Raw genomic sequence first — 16,025 nt, 5'->3', positions numbered from 1 at the left:
ACAGCCGTAGGAAGAGTGCCTGATGTACATTTCGCCTGGCTTGGCTTTCTCAAAGGCTAACCGGACTGACTGTAGCCACATAGCATATATAGGGCAAGTAGCCAATCAAATCGTGTAGATAGTTCACACCTCCGTGTGAACCAATAGAGAGTGTCCTCCCATAATTGGTCAGTTAATGTCACATGACCAGGAACAGAGACGAATTACAGTTTATAGGGGGAGCGGCTGTGGGTCTTACAACAAAACAAAACAAGTGTCAAAGCAATTGTCAAAAACGGATTCTCAAAAACGAAAAGCGGAGCATATATGCTCTCTAGTGTTATGTATATTCATGGTTGACATCAGACACTGTAAACATAGTAATAGGAATGAGATTCTATTTCAGTCACAAACGGAGCATTTTATAATCTCAAATGATTATGATTCTATGGGGATTCAATTTCAGTCACAAGCGGATAATTTTTAATCTCAAATGATTATACTCTTCACATCATGTCACTATTCAAATCATTAGACATAAAAAAATATATATATTAACAAGGTGATATAAGTGATTTGTCATTTTTAATCGTTCAATAGATTATCCTTTGTTGAAGAGCAAAATATCATCATTAGTTAGAATGATGGTAAATTCAACATATCATTCAATTCACAAATAATATAAATTAGTTGATAGAGATGATAAATAGACCCCTGACATTACATAGTATATTTATAATTAGGTAGTGATATGTGTTCATAAGAGAAATCAAATGTATAGCTGCCACAAGTTTTCAATAGGTGGGAATACGTATCTAAAGGAAAGGTGTCTGTTTATGTTCTCTATTGCCTCAATATATGTGAATAAAAATTAACACATAGTGCACCAACATGATAACCTCTCCAAGCCGTAGAGAGCATTGTGTAATTGAATCACGAAACAGACATGTGCATATCATGCAGATCAGAGATGAAAATTTAAAGATTATAGTGAATCCCAATTATTCAAACAATGCTTTACACATAGATCAATTCACCTCCTACTGAAGAATCGCAACCATTTGCAAGAACAAAAACCAAAAACAAATTTGATCACATTGCGCGACGTTGGTAAATCTATCAATACAGTAGTTAATAACAAATGGCAATGTAAAAGATAGTCAGAGTCAAAGATATTAGGTGTATCATTAGAAATAAAAATATATATATATTAACAAGGTGATATAAGTTATTTGTCATTTTTAATCGTTCAATAGATTATCCTTTGTTGAAGAGCAAAATATCATCATTAGTTAGAATGATGGTAAATTCAACATATCATTCAATTCACAAATATTAATATAAACTAGTTGATAGAGATGATAAATGGACCCCTGACATGACATAGTATATTTATAATTAGGTAGTGATATGTGTTCATAAGAGAAATCAAATGTATAGCTGCTACAATTATGGCCATAAAAAAATATATATATATATAGAGAAGAATCAAGCCAATTACAATGAAAGAAACCAGAAATTAATATCTGGCCCTCTTAAGATAAGATCATTTTCTTAATCAGAGATATCCTATATTATAAAAGACAAGTGTTTGTCTGAAGCCGTCATGCACAGTACAGACAAACACTTGGCCTTAGATTCTATTCTCGCGCACCTCGGCATAGCTGACAGCTGATAGATTGGGAGCGCGAGGTACACAGCATACAAGCAGCTGTGAGATAGGGAGCGCGAGCTACTCAACAGCTGTGAGGTCTGCTGCGTGAGAAGCGTCAACGCGCTCCCCAGACCTCACAGCTGTTTGTGGCCGACGGGAGCGTCACGAGGGGCGTGGCCGGGCGTCGCGAGGGGCGTGGCCGGGCGTTGTGAGGGGCGTGGCCAGGCGGGTGTTGCCGCGATGGGGCGTGGCCGGGCGGGGTCCCGCGAAGACAGAGCCAGAGAGGGAGCAGGAGGGGGGGGGGGGGCAGAGAGCCAAAGAGAAGGGGGGGGCAGAGAGCCAAAGAGAAGGGGGGGGCAGAGAGCCAAAGAGAAGGGGGGGGGCAGAGAGCCAAAGAGAAGGGGGGGGGGCAGAGAGCCAAAGAGAAGGGGGGGGGGCAGAGAGCCGAAGAGAAGGGGGGGCAGAGAGCCAAAGAGAAGGGGGGGCAGAGAGACAAAGAGAAGGGGGGGGGCAGAGAGCCAAAGAGAAGGGGGGGCAGAGAGCCAAAGAGAAGGGGGGCAGAGAGCCAAAGAGAAGGGGGGGGCAGAGAGCCAAAGAGAAGGGGGGGGGCAGAGAGCCAAAGAGAAGGGGGGGGGCAGAGAGCCAAAGAGAAGGGGGGGCAGAGAGCCAAAGAGAAGGGGGGGGGGCAGAGAGCCAAAGAGAAGGGGGGGCAGAGAGCCAAAGAGAAGGGGGGGGGCAGAGAGCCAAAGAGAAGGGGGGGCAGAGAGCCAAAGAGAAGGGGGGGCAGAGAGCCAAAGAGAAGGGGGGGGGGGCAGAGAGCCAAAGAGAAGGGGGGGGCACAGAGCCAAAGAGAAGGGGGGGCAGAGAGCCAAAGAGAAGGGGGGGGCAGAGAGCCAAAGAGAAGGGGGGGGCAGAGAGCCAAAGAGAAGGGGGGGGCAGAGAGCCAAAGAGAAGGGGGGGCAGAGAGCCAAAGAGAAGGGGGGGGGGGCAGAGAGCCAAAGAGAAGGGGGGGGGGGCAGAGAGCCAAAGAGAAGGGGGGGGGCAGAGAGCCAAAGAGAAGGGGGGGCAGAGAGCCAAAGAGAAGGGGGGGGCAGAGAGCCAAAGAGAAGGGGGGGGGCAGAGAGCCAAAGAGAAGGGGGGGCAGAGAGCCAAAGAGAAGGGGGGGGCAGAGAGCCAAAGAGAAGGGGGGGCAGAGAGCCAAAGAGAAGGGGGGGGCAGAGAGCCAAAGAGAAGGGGGGGGCAGAGAGCCAAAGAGAAGGGGGGGGGGCAGAGAGCCAAAGAGAAGGCGGGGGGGGCAGAGAGCCAAAGAGAAGGCGGGGGGGCAGAGAGCCAAAGAGAAGGCGGGGGGGGCAGAGAGCCAAAGAGAAGGCGGGGGGGGCAGAGAGCCAAAGAGAAGGGGGGGGGCAGAGAGCCAAAGAGAAGGGGGGGACAGAGAGCCAAAGAGAAGGGGGGGGCAGAGAGCCAAAGAGAAGGGGGGGGCAGAGAGCCAAAGAGAAGGGGGGGGGCAGAGAGCCAAAGAGAAGGGGGGGCAGAGAGCCAAAGAGAAGGGGGGGGAAGAGAGCCAAAGAGAAGGGGGGGCAGAGAGCCAAAGAGAAGGGGGGGCAGAGAGCCAAAGAGAAGGGGGGGGCAGAGAGCCAAAGAGAAGGGGGGGGCAGAGAGCCAAAGAGAAGGGGGGGGAGAGAGAGCCAAAGAGAAGGGGGGGGGGGGAGAACCAAAAAGAAGGGGGGGAAGAGAGCCAAAGAGAAGGGGGGGAGAGCCAAAGAGAAGGGGGGAGAGCCAAAGAGGGGAGAGAGAGAGAGCCAAAGAGGAAAAAGAGCCAAAAAGGAGAGAGAGCCAAAGAGGGGGGAGAGAGAGCCAAAGAGGGGGGGGGAGAGCCAAAGGGGGGGGGGGGAGAGAGCTAAAGGGGGGGAGAGCCAAAGAGGGGGGAGAGAGAGAGCCAAAGAGGAAAGAGAGCCAAAGAGGAGAGCAAAAGAGGGGAGAGAGACAAAGAGAGGGGAGAGAGAGCCAAAGAGGGGGGGAGAGAGCCAAAGAGGGGGGGAGAGCGCCAAAGAGGGGGGAGAGAACAAAAGAGGGGGGAGAGAGCCAAAGAGGGGAGGGGAGAGCAAAAGAGGGGGGGGGAGAGCCAAAGAGGAGAGCAAAAGAGGGGAGAGAGACAAAGAGAGGGGAGAGAGAGCCAAAGAGGGGGGGAGAGAGCCAAAGAGGGGGGGAGAGAGCCAAAGAGGGGGGGAGAGCGCCAAAGAGGGGGGAGAGAACAAAAGAGGGGGGAGAGAGCCAAAGAGGGGAGGGGAGAGCAAAAGAGGGGGGGGGGAGAGCCAAAGAGGAGAGCAAAAGAGGGGAGAGAGACAAAGAGAGGGGAGAGAGAGCCAAAGAGGGGGGGGAGAGAGCCAAAGAGGGGGGGAGAGAGCCAAAGAGGGGGGGAGAGCGCCAAAGAGGGGGGAGAGAACAAAAGAGGGGGGAGAGAGCCAAAGAGGGGAGGGGAGAGCAAAAGAGGGGGGGGGAGAGCCAAAGAGGGGGGGAGCCAAAGGGGAGGGGGGAGCCAAAGGGGAGGGGAGAGCCAAAGAGGGGGGAGAGAGAGAGCCAAAGAGGAGAGAGAGCCAAAGAGGGGGGAGAGAGAGCCAAAGAGGGGGGAGAGAGAGCCAAAGGGGGGGGGGCCCAAAGAGGGGAGAGAGAGAGCCAAAGAGGAGAGAGAGCAAAAGAGGGGAGAGAGCCAAAGGGGGGGGGGGAGAGCCAAAGAGGGGGGGGGGAGCCAAAGAGGGGGGGGAGAGCCAAAGGGGGGGGAGAGCCAAAGAGGGGGGAGAGAGAGCAAAAGAAAGGATGGAGAGAGACAAAGAGGGGAGAGAGAGAGCAAAAGAGGGGAGAGAGAGAGCAAAAGAGGGGAGAGAGAAAGCAAAAGAGAGGGGGGAAAGAAAGCAAAAGAGAGGGGGGAAGAGAGAGCAAAAGAAAGGGGGGAGAGAGCAAGGGGTGGGACCGCTGTTCTGAAAAAAATGGCCCGTGTACACGGGCTTTAGTACTAGTTTAATATATAAAAGCTTTAGTTCAACGGATTGTCTTTTTATGAAGAACAAGAAGTTATACTTCATTTCATCAAAGAGTAAATAAAGATGCATAATAAAATACATAGTGAATCAATTAGATGGAAACTGATTCTGTATATGCCATTGTATCTCTGATATTTGATGTAAATAACTTAGACTGTCCGTATAAGATGTTCTGATCAGGACCATATATATGTACAAAGTATTATAGATAGGAATTATATCCATCTTGTTCATTTAGGCCATTTGGTATTACAGTATTCAACCAGAAAATCCACCTGCATTCCGCCTGCAGTAACATCGTTTCTATGTCCCCACCTCTGATACCCGGTTTAATAACTTGTAACACACATGCCTTTAAATCCGGTTTTGTTCCATGTTTTTTTAAATAGTGTTTTGCAACAGGGGTAAGGTTCTTTCTTGTTCCTTTCTTTGTCTTTTTGGCAATTTTTGATGCTGTTTACATGTTCTCCTAATCTCGTACGTAATTCGCGTGTGGTGATACCTATATACTTCTTCCCACAGACACATGAAAGACAGTATACAACATTTTTTGTCCTGCAGTTAGCGAATCCGAGCATTCTTTTAACACAGCCAGTAATTTTGGTAAATTCACGTTCATTGTGTATGTACTTGCAGAAACTACATGCACCGCAAGTGTACATTCAGCAAATATTTTTTGTACTTGGATTTTTCCTCAGAAAGTGACTTTTCACAAGTTTGTTTCCTATGGTTGGAGCTCTTTTCCAACTCGTACTTATCCTGTCACCAATTACTGTACAAAGGTCTTTGTCAGACCTAAGGATGTTACAATGTTTATTAAGTATATTCGTTATAGTTTGATGTTCCGCATTGAAACCAGTCACAAATCTCACTTCATTGTATGTATTCTCAGGTTTTCTTTTAGGCACTAACAGCTCATCCCTCTTCGTTCTCCGTGCTCTTTGATAGGCTCTTCTTATCACTCCCCGAGTGTATCCTCTATCTTTGAGTCGGGATGTCAGCTCTTTAGCTCTTTGATTAAAAGTAGAGTAGTCTGTACAGTTTCGTCTCAGTCTGAGAAATTCCCCAGTGGGGATAGCTCGTTTGGTCTGAGTTGTATGGCAACTGTTGTAATGCAAAGTGGAGTTAGTTGCTGTATTCTTCCTATATAGGTATATCTAACTAATGATGATATTTTGCTCTTCAACAAAGGATAATCTATTGAACAATTAAAAATGACAAATCACTTATATCACCTTATTAATATATATATATTTTTATGTCTAATGATTTGAATAGTGACATGATGTGAAGAGTATAATCATTTGAGATTAAAAATTATCCGCTTGTGACTGAAATTGAATCCCCATAGAATCATAATCATTTGAGATTATAAAATGCTCCGTTTGTGACTGAAATAGAATCTCATTCCTATTACTATGTTTACAGTGTCTGATGTCAACCATGAATATACATAACACTAGAGAGCATATATGCTCCGCTTTCCGTTTTTGAGAATCCGTTTTTGACAATTGCTTTGACACTTGTTTTGTTTTGTTGTAAGACCCACAGCCGCTCCCCCAATAAACTGTAATTCGTCTCTGTTCCTGGTCATGTGACATTAACTGACCAATTATGGGAGGACACTCTCTATTGGTTCACACGGAGGTGTGAACTATCTACACGATTTGATTGGCTACTTGCCCTATATATGCTATGTGGCTACAGTCAGTCCGGTTAGCCTTTGAGAAAGCCAAGCCAGGCGAAATGTACATCAGGCACTCTTCCTACGGCTGTATCAACCACTAAGTGTAACTATGCAAGTCACATTTCACTAGTCAATGTGTTTATTATAACATATCTATAGAATCATATTACCTTTCATTGATCGTATTTTTGGTTTAATTTGTGTTTGTGAACACTTCACTCTTGCCTATACAAATGGGTCTGTGTAATATGCTGAATGTATGGACTATGTGAATCTTGCTACCTACACTTCCCCTCTTAGTCATTATACTAATTTTGTCATAGGGAATATTTTGGACAGACCTACACCGGTCCAGTATTGCACTAGATAGTATAATTTTGTTTGAGGTCAATCCTCTTTTTTTAGATAGATTTTGGTGCAATCCGTGAACCATTTTTTGGTGTATATCTGCCTAAAAATCCCTCCTACTCTATTCTGAGTTTCTATGGTATACATTCTGGGGTCATTGTGGATATACAGCCATTTATTATTTGTTTGTGTTTTAATCTAAGTATTAATCACTACTTATATAGTAGTTTTTTATCATTTTTTTGAATAATAAATGTTAAGTTTTAATATTATATACCCACTGAATAGCCACTTATACTAGTCTCCCTTTGCGAGTGCTCTACTTTCTGTTCGCTTGTCTCCTATTTTTTCTACATTTACTTGAACAGTGAGCACCCTCCCCTGGTATTACTAGTCTATACTTCATTATATCAGATATTAGTATTATTGTCCCCAATTTGGGTGACTACTTTTATTGGTTAAATTGTGGTAAGCTAATACTTGACGGGGAATCATTAAATAAAACTTCCATTACCACTATCCCTATCTTTATTATATAATCCACTCAGAACATGCCTCGCCATGGTCGACCAAAGAAGTTGAGCGCAGTATCCAGAGGTTGTCTTTGGGAAATAGATACATGAGTGCTGCCAGCATTGCTGCAGAGGTTTGAGGGGTGGGGGGTCAGCCTGTCAGCGCTCAGACCATACGCCGCACACTGCATCAAATTGGTCTGCATGGCTGTCGTCGCAGAAGGAAGTCTTTTCTAAAGATGATGCACAAGAAAGCCCGCAAACAGTTTGCTGAAGACAAGCAGACTAAGGACATGGATTACGGGAACCATGTCCTGTGGTCCGATGAGACCAAGATAAACTTATTTGGTTCAGATGGTGTCAAGTGTGTCTTGCCTACAGTCAACCATGGTGGTAGGAGTGTCATGGTCTGGGCCTGCATGAGTGCTGCCGGCACTGGGAAACTACAGTTCATTGAGGGAACCATGAATACCAACATGTACTGTGACATACTGAAGCAAAGCATGATCCCCTCCCTTCGGAGACTGGGCAGCAGGGCAGTATTCCAAGATGATAATGACCCCAAACACATCTCCAAGACGACCACAGCCTTGCTAAAGAAGCTGAGGGTAAAGGTGATGGACTGGCCAAGCATATCTCCAGACCTAAACCCTATTGAGCATCTGTAGGGCATCCTCAAACGGAAGGTCATCATGGAGGAGTGGAATAGGACTCCAGTGGCAACTTGTGAAGCTCTGGTGAACTCCATGCCCAAGAGGATTAAGGCAGTGCTGCAAATTAATGGTGGCCACACAAAATATTGACACTTTGGGCCCAATTTAGACATTTCCACTTAGGGGTGTACTAACTTTTATTGCCAACGGTTTAGACATTAATGGCTGTGTGTTGAGTTATTTTGAGTGGACAGCAGATTTACACTGTTATACAGGCTGTACACTCACTACTTTACATTGTAGCAAAGTGTCATTTCTTCAGTGTTGTCACATGAAAAGATATAATAAAATATTTACAAAAATGTGAGGGGTGTACTCACTTTTGTGAGATACTGTATATCTTACACACATTATAGCCATTTTCCATTGAAACATCTTGTCATTTACCTTTTAATCCCTATAAAAAATTGTGTTACTATTTATATGAAAACATTTTTATAACAGATTTTTTTTTAAAATTAAATAGAAAAAAAATGGTAAGGATACATAATATCCTTACACTAAAGCGAGAGTGTGAGGCACACATTGTACAATCACAGCTTTATTAGCAAAAAGAAAATATTTAAATGAACATCTTCCAGCAAGGTACATAAATAAAAAATATAAATCTATTGCTAATCTAAAAAGTAGTACCACTCTAAAAAGTACACCTATGGTGAAACCAATAAGCAAAAATAATCCTGCTTGCACAACTATGCATATAAAATATGTAATGAGCAAAAGAGCAGTTTCTACAGCAGAAAACAGCCTAAAAAAGCATATGTAGATTGATAGTCTACTCTATAATATTCTATTTTGTAATATTTTTTATAAAACTTAGTATATATATGAATGTAAGCCTTTATTTTAATGTATTTATGTTGTGTTTTATGCACATTTTTTGTAACTCTTACTCTTTACCCTAGGGGGCCGATTTATCATTGCACAAGCATTTCTTGTGCAATGCTTGTGCAATGCCGCCCCCTGCACATTCGTAGCTAATCGCCCGCTAGAAGAGGGTGTCAATCATCCTGATCGTATCTGATCGGGATGATTGCAATCCGCTACCTCAGAGGTGTCGGATGAGTTAAGGAGCAGTAGTCTTACGACCAGTTCTTCTTAACTTCTGATTCTGTCGAGCCGGAATGAGCAGCATAAGCTGCTTAATAAATCGGCCCCTAGGCATCCACTCACGCTAACCCGACGCACGCAAATTTCGTTTTAGTGCTTGAGTGAACATGTTTACTTTCAATTTGTAATATGCGCGCAAGTTAGCATGGGCATGATATTGGTTATTGCAACCTCGCCAGTAGATATTATGAGTACTTTAAAAGCATGGATATATAATTATTTTGTGTTTAGTAATGCTTGAAAATATAATAAACAATATACTCACTGGGGAATCCGTAACATCACTAGTAATTTTCATATCTGTTTTTTCACAATGTTTGTCAACTAAGCTGGCAAATGATGGATTACTCTCTGTTGGATCTAAGAGCCATGCTGCTATTTTAGGATCTAAAAGAACTTTCCTTGTATCTAAAAGTGAAATATTGAAATCTTGTTAATATTTATTACAATTGTAAACTAAGAATAATGCCTCAAACAACTTTAACCCCTTAAAGACACATGTCGTACAGGGTACGTCATACAAAAACTGTTTTTTAAAGACTAACAACGTACACTGTACGTCGTCAGGGGTTTCAAGTGGCTGGAAGCGATCCTCATCGCTATCAGCATCTTTCAAGGTATTGCCATGATGCCTCGATATTGAGGCATCACTGCAATACCTTTTTTTGCACATTGATGCAGAGAGAGCCACTCTGTGGCCCTCTCTGCATTGGCCAGCGATGGTGACTATCGTTGGTGGGTGGGAGCCATTGCAGGGGAGGTGGTGGGCGGCCTGTCGCTGGTAAACTTCTGGCCAGCAGTGGGGAAAATGGCTGTCGGCATCTATTCAAAAGATGTTAAGTGGTGGGAGAGAGGGGTGGGAGCGGGTGGTGGGTGGCAGAGGAGTGGGGGAAGAAAATTTAAAAGGGATCTGGGAGGGGAAGAGAGTAGGGTATGGAGGGGGGACAGCTACACTACAGAAAAAGTAGGTTTTATTTAAAAAAAAAAAAAAAGCCACATTTGTTTGCAAAGTGGGTACTGGCAGACAGCTGCCAGAACCCAAAATGATGGCAAATAGTTAGTGGGGGAAGGGTTAGAGAGCTCTTTGGGGGGTGGATCAGGAAGGTTGGGGGCTAGGGGAGGATGCTTCACAGCAGAATATATATATATATATTATTTTTTTTTTATTAAAAAAACATAATTTATGCTTACCTGATAAATTCCTTTCTTCTGTAGTGTGATCAGTCCACGGGTCATCATTACTTCTGGGATATTAACTGCTCCCCTACAGGAAGTGCAAGAGGATTCACCCAGCAGAGCTGCATATAGCTCCTCCCCTCTACGTCACTCCCAGTCATTCGACCAAGGACCAACGAGAAAGGAAAAGCCAAGGGTGAAGTGGTGACTGGAGTATAAATTAAAAAATATTTACCTGCCTTAAAAACAGGGCGGGCCGTGGACTGATCACACTACAGAAGAAAGGAATTTATCAGGTAAGCATAAATTATGTTTTCTTCTGTTAAGTGTGATCAGTCCACGGGTCATCATTACTTCTGGGATACCAATACCAAAGCAAAAGTACACGGATGACGGGAGGGATAGGCAGACTCTTTATACAGAAGGAACCACTGCCTGAAGAACCTTTCTCCCAAAAATAGCCTCCGATGAAGCAAAGGTGTCAAATTTGTAAAATTTGGAAAAAGTATGAAGCGAAGACCAAGTTGCAGCCTTGCAAATCTGTTCAACAGAGGCCTCATTCTTGAAGGCCCAAGTGGAAGCCACAGCTCTAGTAGAATGAGCTGTAATTCTTTCAGGAGGCTGCTGTCCAGCAGTCTCATAAGCTAAACGAATTATGCTACGAAGCCAAAAAGAAAGAGAGGTAGCGGAAGCTTTTTGACCTCTCCTCTGCCCAGAGTAAATGACAAACAGAGAAGACGTTTGTCGGAATTCCTTAGTTGCCTGCAAGTAAAATTTTAGAGCCCGGACTACATCCAGGTTGTGCAGTAGACGTTCCTTCTTGAAGAAGGATTTGGGCATAAAGAAGGAACAACAATCTCTTGATTGATATTCCTGTTAGTAACTACCTTAGGTAAGAACCCAGGTTTAGTACGCAGGACTACCTTATCCGAATGAAAAATCAAATAAGGAGAATCACAATGTAAGGCTGATAATTCAGAGACTCTTCGAGCCGAGGAAATAGCCATTAAAAATAGAACTTTCCAAGATAACAACTTTATATCAATGGAATGAAGGGGTTCAAACGGAACGCCCTGTAAAACATTAAGAACAAGGTTTAAACTCCATGGTGGAGCAACAGTTTTAAACACAGGCTTAATCCTGGCCAAAGCCTGACAAAAAGCCTGGACGTCAGGAACTTCTGACAGACGTTTGTGTAACAGAATGGACAGAGCTGAGATCTGTCCCCTTTAATGAACTAGCAGAAAAACCCTTTTCTAAACCTTCTTGTAGAAAAGACAATATCCTAGGAATCCTAACCTTACTCCAAGAGTAACCTTTGGATTCACACCAATGTAGGTATTTACGCCATATCTTATGGTAAATCTTTCTGGTAACAGGTTTCCTAGTCTGTATTAAGGTACTAATAACTGACTCAGAAAACCCACGTCTTGATAAAATTAAGCGTTCAATTTCCAAGCAGTCAGCTTCAGAGAAGTTAGATTTTGATGTTTGAAGGGACCCTGTATCAGAAGGTCCTGTTTCAGAGGTAGAGACCAAGGCGGACAGGATGACATGTCCACCAGGTCTGCATACCAAGTGCTGTCAGAGCATCTATCAGGACTGCTCCTGGATCCCTGGATCTGGACCCGTAACGAGGAAGCTTGGCGTTCTGTCGAGACGCCATGAGATCTATCTCTGGTTTGCCCCAACGTCGAAGTATTTGGGCAAAGACCTCCGGATGAAGTTCCCACTCCCCCGGATGAAAAGTCTGACAACTTAAGAAATCCGCCTCCCAGTTCTCCACTCCCGGGATGTGGATTGCTGACAGGTGGCAAGAGTGAGACTCTGCCCAGCGAATTATCTTTGATACTTCCATCATAGCTAGGGAGCTTCTTGTCCCTCCCTGATGGTTGATGTAAGCTACAGTCGTGATGTTGTCCGACTGAAACCTGATGAACCCCCGAGTTGTCAACTGGGGCCAAGCCAGGAGGGCATTGAGAACTGCTCTCAATTCCAGAATGTTTATTGGCAGGAGACTCTCCTCCTGACTCCATAGTCCCTGAGCCTTCAGGGAATTCCAGACGGCACCCCAACCTAGAAGGCTGGCGTCTGTTGTTACAATTGTCCAGTCTGGTCTGCTGAATGGCATCCCCCTGGACAGGTGTGGCCGAGAAAGCCACCATAGAAGAGAATTTCTGGTCTCTTGATCCAGATTCAGAGAAGGGGATAAGTCTGAGTAATCCCCATTCCACTGACCTAGCATGCACAGTTGCAGTGGTCTGAGGTGTAAGCGTGCAAAGGGTACTATGTCCATTGCCGCTACCATTAAGCCGATTACCTCCATACATTGAGCCACTGACGGGTGTTGAATGGAATGAAGAGTGCGGCAAGCACTTTGAAGTCTTGATAGCCTGTCCTCTGTCAGGTAAATCTTCATTTCTACAGAATCTATAAGAGTCCCCAGGAAGGGAACTCTTGTGAGTGGAACGAGTGAACTTTTCTTTTCGTTCACCTTCCATCCATGTGACCTTAGAAATGCCAGCACTAACTCTGTATGAGATTTGGCAGTTTGAAAGCTTGAAGCTTGTATCAGAATGTCGTCTAGGTATGGAGCTACCGAGATTCCCTGCGGTCTTAGTACCGCCAGAAGAGCACCCAGAACCTTTGTGAAGATTCTTGGCGCTGTAGCCAATCCGAATGGAAGAGCCACAAACTGGTAATGCCTGTCTAGGAAGGCAAACCTTAGGTACCGGTAATGATCTTTGTGAATCGGTATGTGCAGGTAAGCATCTTTTAAATCTACAGTGGTCATGTACTGACCCTCTTGGATCATAGGTAAAATTGTTCCGAATAGTCTCCATCTTGAACGATGGAACTCTTAGGAATTTGTTTAGGATCTTTAAGTCCAGGATTGGTCTGAAAGTTCCCTCTTTTTTGGGAACCACAAACAGATTTGAGTAAAACCCCTGTCCCTGTTCCGATCGTGGAACTCGATGGATTACTCCCATTAACAAGAGCTCTTGTACGCAGCGTAGAAAAGCCTCTTTCTTTGTCTGGATTGTTGACAATCTTGACAGATGAAATCTCTCTCTTGGAGGAGAGTATTTGAAGTCCAGAAGGTATCCCTGAGATATTATCTCTAGCGCCCAGGGATCCTGAACATCTCTTGCCCAAGCCTGGGCGAAGAGAGAAAGTCTGCCCCCCCACTAGATCCGATCCCGGATCGGGGGCCCTCAATTCATGCTGTTTTGGGGGCAGCAGCAGGTTTCCTAGTCTGCTTGCCCTTGTTCCAGGACTGGTTAGGTTTCCAGCCTTGTCTGTAGCGAGCAACAGCTCCTTCCTGTTTTGGTGCAGAGGAAGTTGATGCTGCTCCTGCTTTGAAATTACGAAAGGAACGAAAACTAGACTGTCTAGTCTTGGCTTTGGCTTTGTCCTGAGGCAGGGCATGGCCTTTACCTCCTGTAATGTCAGCGATAATCTCTTTCAACCCGGGCCCGAATAAGGTCTGCCCTTTGAAAGGTATATTAAGCAATTTAGACTTAGAAGTAACATCAGCTGACCAGGATTTTAGCCACAGCGCCCTGCGTGCCTGAGTGGCGAATCCTGAATTCTTCGCCTTAAGTTTAGTAAGATGTACTACGACCTCCGAAATGAATGAATTAGCTAGTTTAAGGACTCTAAGCCTGTCCGTAATGTCGTCCAGAGTAGCTGAACCAATGTTCTCTTCCAGAGACTCAATCCAGAATGCCGCTGCAGCCGTGATCGGCGCAATGCATGCAAGGGGTTGCAATATAAAACCTTGTTGAACAAACATTTTCTTAAGGTAACCCTCTAACTTTTTATCCATTGGATCTGAAAAAGCACAGCTATCCTCCACCGGGATAGTGGTACGCTTAGCTAAAGTAGAAACTGCTCCCTCCACCTTAGGGACCGTTTGCCATAAGTCCCTTGTGGTGGCGTCTATTGGAAACATTTTTCTAAATATCGGAGGGGGTGAGAACGGCACACCGGGTCTATCCCACTCCTTAGTAACAATTTCAGTAAGTCTCTTAGGTATAGGAAAAACCTCAGTACTCGTCGGGTACCGCAAAATATTTATCCAACCTACACATTTTCTCTGGTATTGCAACTGTGTTACAATCATTCAGAGCCGCTAACACCTCCCCTAGTAATACACGGAGGTTTTCCAGTTTAAATTTAAAATTTGAAATATCTGAATCCAGTCTGTTTGGATCAGAACCGTCACCCACAGAATGAAGTTCTCAGTCCTCATGTTCTGCCACCTGTGACGCAGTGTCTGACATGGCCCTAATATTATCAGCGCACTCTGTTCTCACCCCAGAGTGATCACGCTTACCTTTTAGTTCTGGTAATTTAGCCAAAACTTCAGTCATAACAGTAGCCATATCCTGTAATGTGATTTGTAATGGCCGCCCAGCTGTACTCGGCGCTACAATATCACGCACCTCCCTCTGAGCGGGAGATGTAGGTACTGACACGTGAGGCGAGTTAGTCGGCATAACTCTCCCCTCGTTGTTTGGTGAAATTTGTTCAATTTGTACAGATTGATTTTTATTTAAAGTAGCATCAATACAGTTAGTACATAAATTTCTATTGGGCTCCACTTTGGCATTGCAACAAATGACACAGGTATCATCTTCTGAATCAGACATGTTTAACACACTAGCAAATAAACTTGCAACTTGGAAATACAATTCAAATAGAATAATATTAAAACGTACTGTGCCTTTAAGAAGCACAGAAGATCTATGACAGTTAAAAATTAATAAATTGAAACAGTTATAGCCTCAATCCTTGTAAACAACACAACTTTAGCAAAGGTTTAATCCCATTAGCAAAGATAACAATTTCTGAAAGCAGGAAACAAATTACAGAATAAAAGTTTTTATTTCAGTCAAACTATAATTCTCACAGCTCTGCTGAGAGAAATTACCTCCCTCAAAATAAGTTTTGAAGACCCCTGAGCTCTGTAGAGATGAACCAGATCATGCAGGGAATACAATGAGTTGCTGACTGAAATATTTGATGCATAGTAAAAGCGCCCCCTCCCCCACACACACAGCAGTGAGGGAGAACAGAAACTGACAGAAAAAACAGATTTAAGCAACTGCCAAGTGGAAAAATGGTGCCCAAACATTTATTCACTCAGTACCTCAGCAAATGAAAACGATTTTACATTCCAGCAAAAACGTTAAACATAATCTCTAGTTATTAAACAGCTTTATGTCTTTCTTACAGTGTAATTCTAGTGAAGTACCATTCTCCCAGAATACTGAAGTGTAAAGTATACATACATGACATTATATCGGTATGGCAGGATTTTCTCATCAATTCCATTGTCAGAAAATAAAAACTGCTACATACCTCTATGCAGATTCATCTGCCCGCTGTCCCCTGATCTGAAGTTTACCTCACTCCTCAGATGGCCGAGAACAGCAATATGATCTTAACTACTCCGGCTAAAATCATAGCAAAACTCTGGTAGATTCTTCCTCAAACTCTGCCAGAGAGGTAATAACACACTCCGGTGCTATTTTAAAATAACAAACTTTTGATTGAAGATATAAAACTAAGTATAATCACCATAGTCCTCTCACACGACCTATCTAGTTGCTGGGTGCAAGAGAATGACTGGGAGTGACGTAGAGGGGAGGAGCTATATGCAGCTCTGCTGGGTGAATCCTCTTGCACTTCCTGTAGGGGAGCAGTTAATATCCCAGAAGTAATGATGACCCGTGGACTGATCACACTTAACAGAAGAAATAATAATTTTAAAAAGCCTTTTATTTTAGTACTGGCATAAAG

General features: G+C 44.2%; 1 protein-coding gene across 1 annotated transcript in view; it reads right to left on the bottom strand.

Annotated features, from left to right (window-relative positions):
• Positions 1-16,025, bottom strand: part of POLN (DNA polymerase nu) — a 587,345-nt gene that overhangs the window by 429,154 nt on the left and 142,166 nt on the right. The window contains exon 9 of the mRNA XM_053700310.1: positions 9,307-9,449. Within this exon, the coding sequence (XP_053556285.1) occupies positions 9,307-9,449 (143 nt within the window). The remainder of the gene's footprint in view (positions 1-9,306; positions 9,450-16,025) is intronic.

This window comes from Bombina bombina, chromosome 2 (assembly GCF_027579735.1).
Source record: "Bombina bombina isolate aBomBom1 chromosome 2, aBomBom1.pri, whole genome shotgun sequence".
Classification (NCBI taxonomy): Eukaryota; Metazoa; Chordata; class Amphibia; order Anura; family Bombinatoridae; genus Bombina; species Bombina bombina.
The sequence above is the reverse complement of the archived record's forward strand: the minus strand, read 5'-3'. Positions and strand labels throughout refer to the sequence as shown.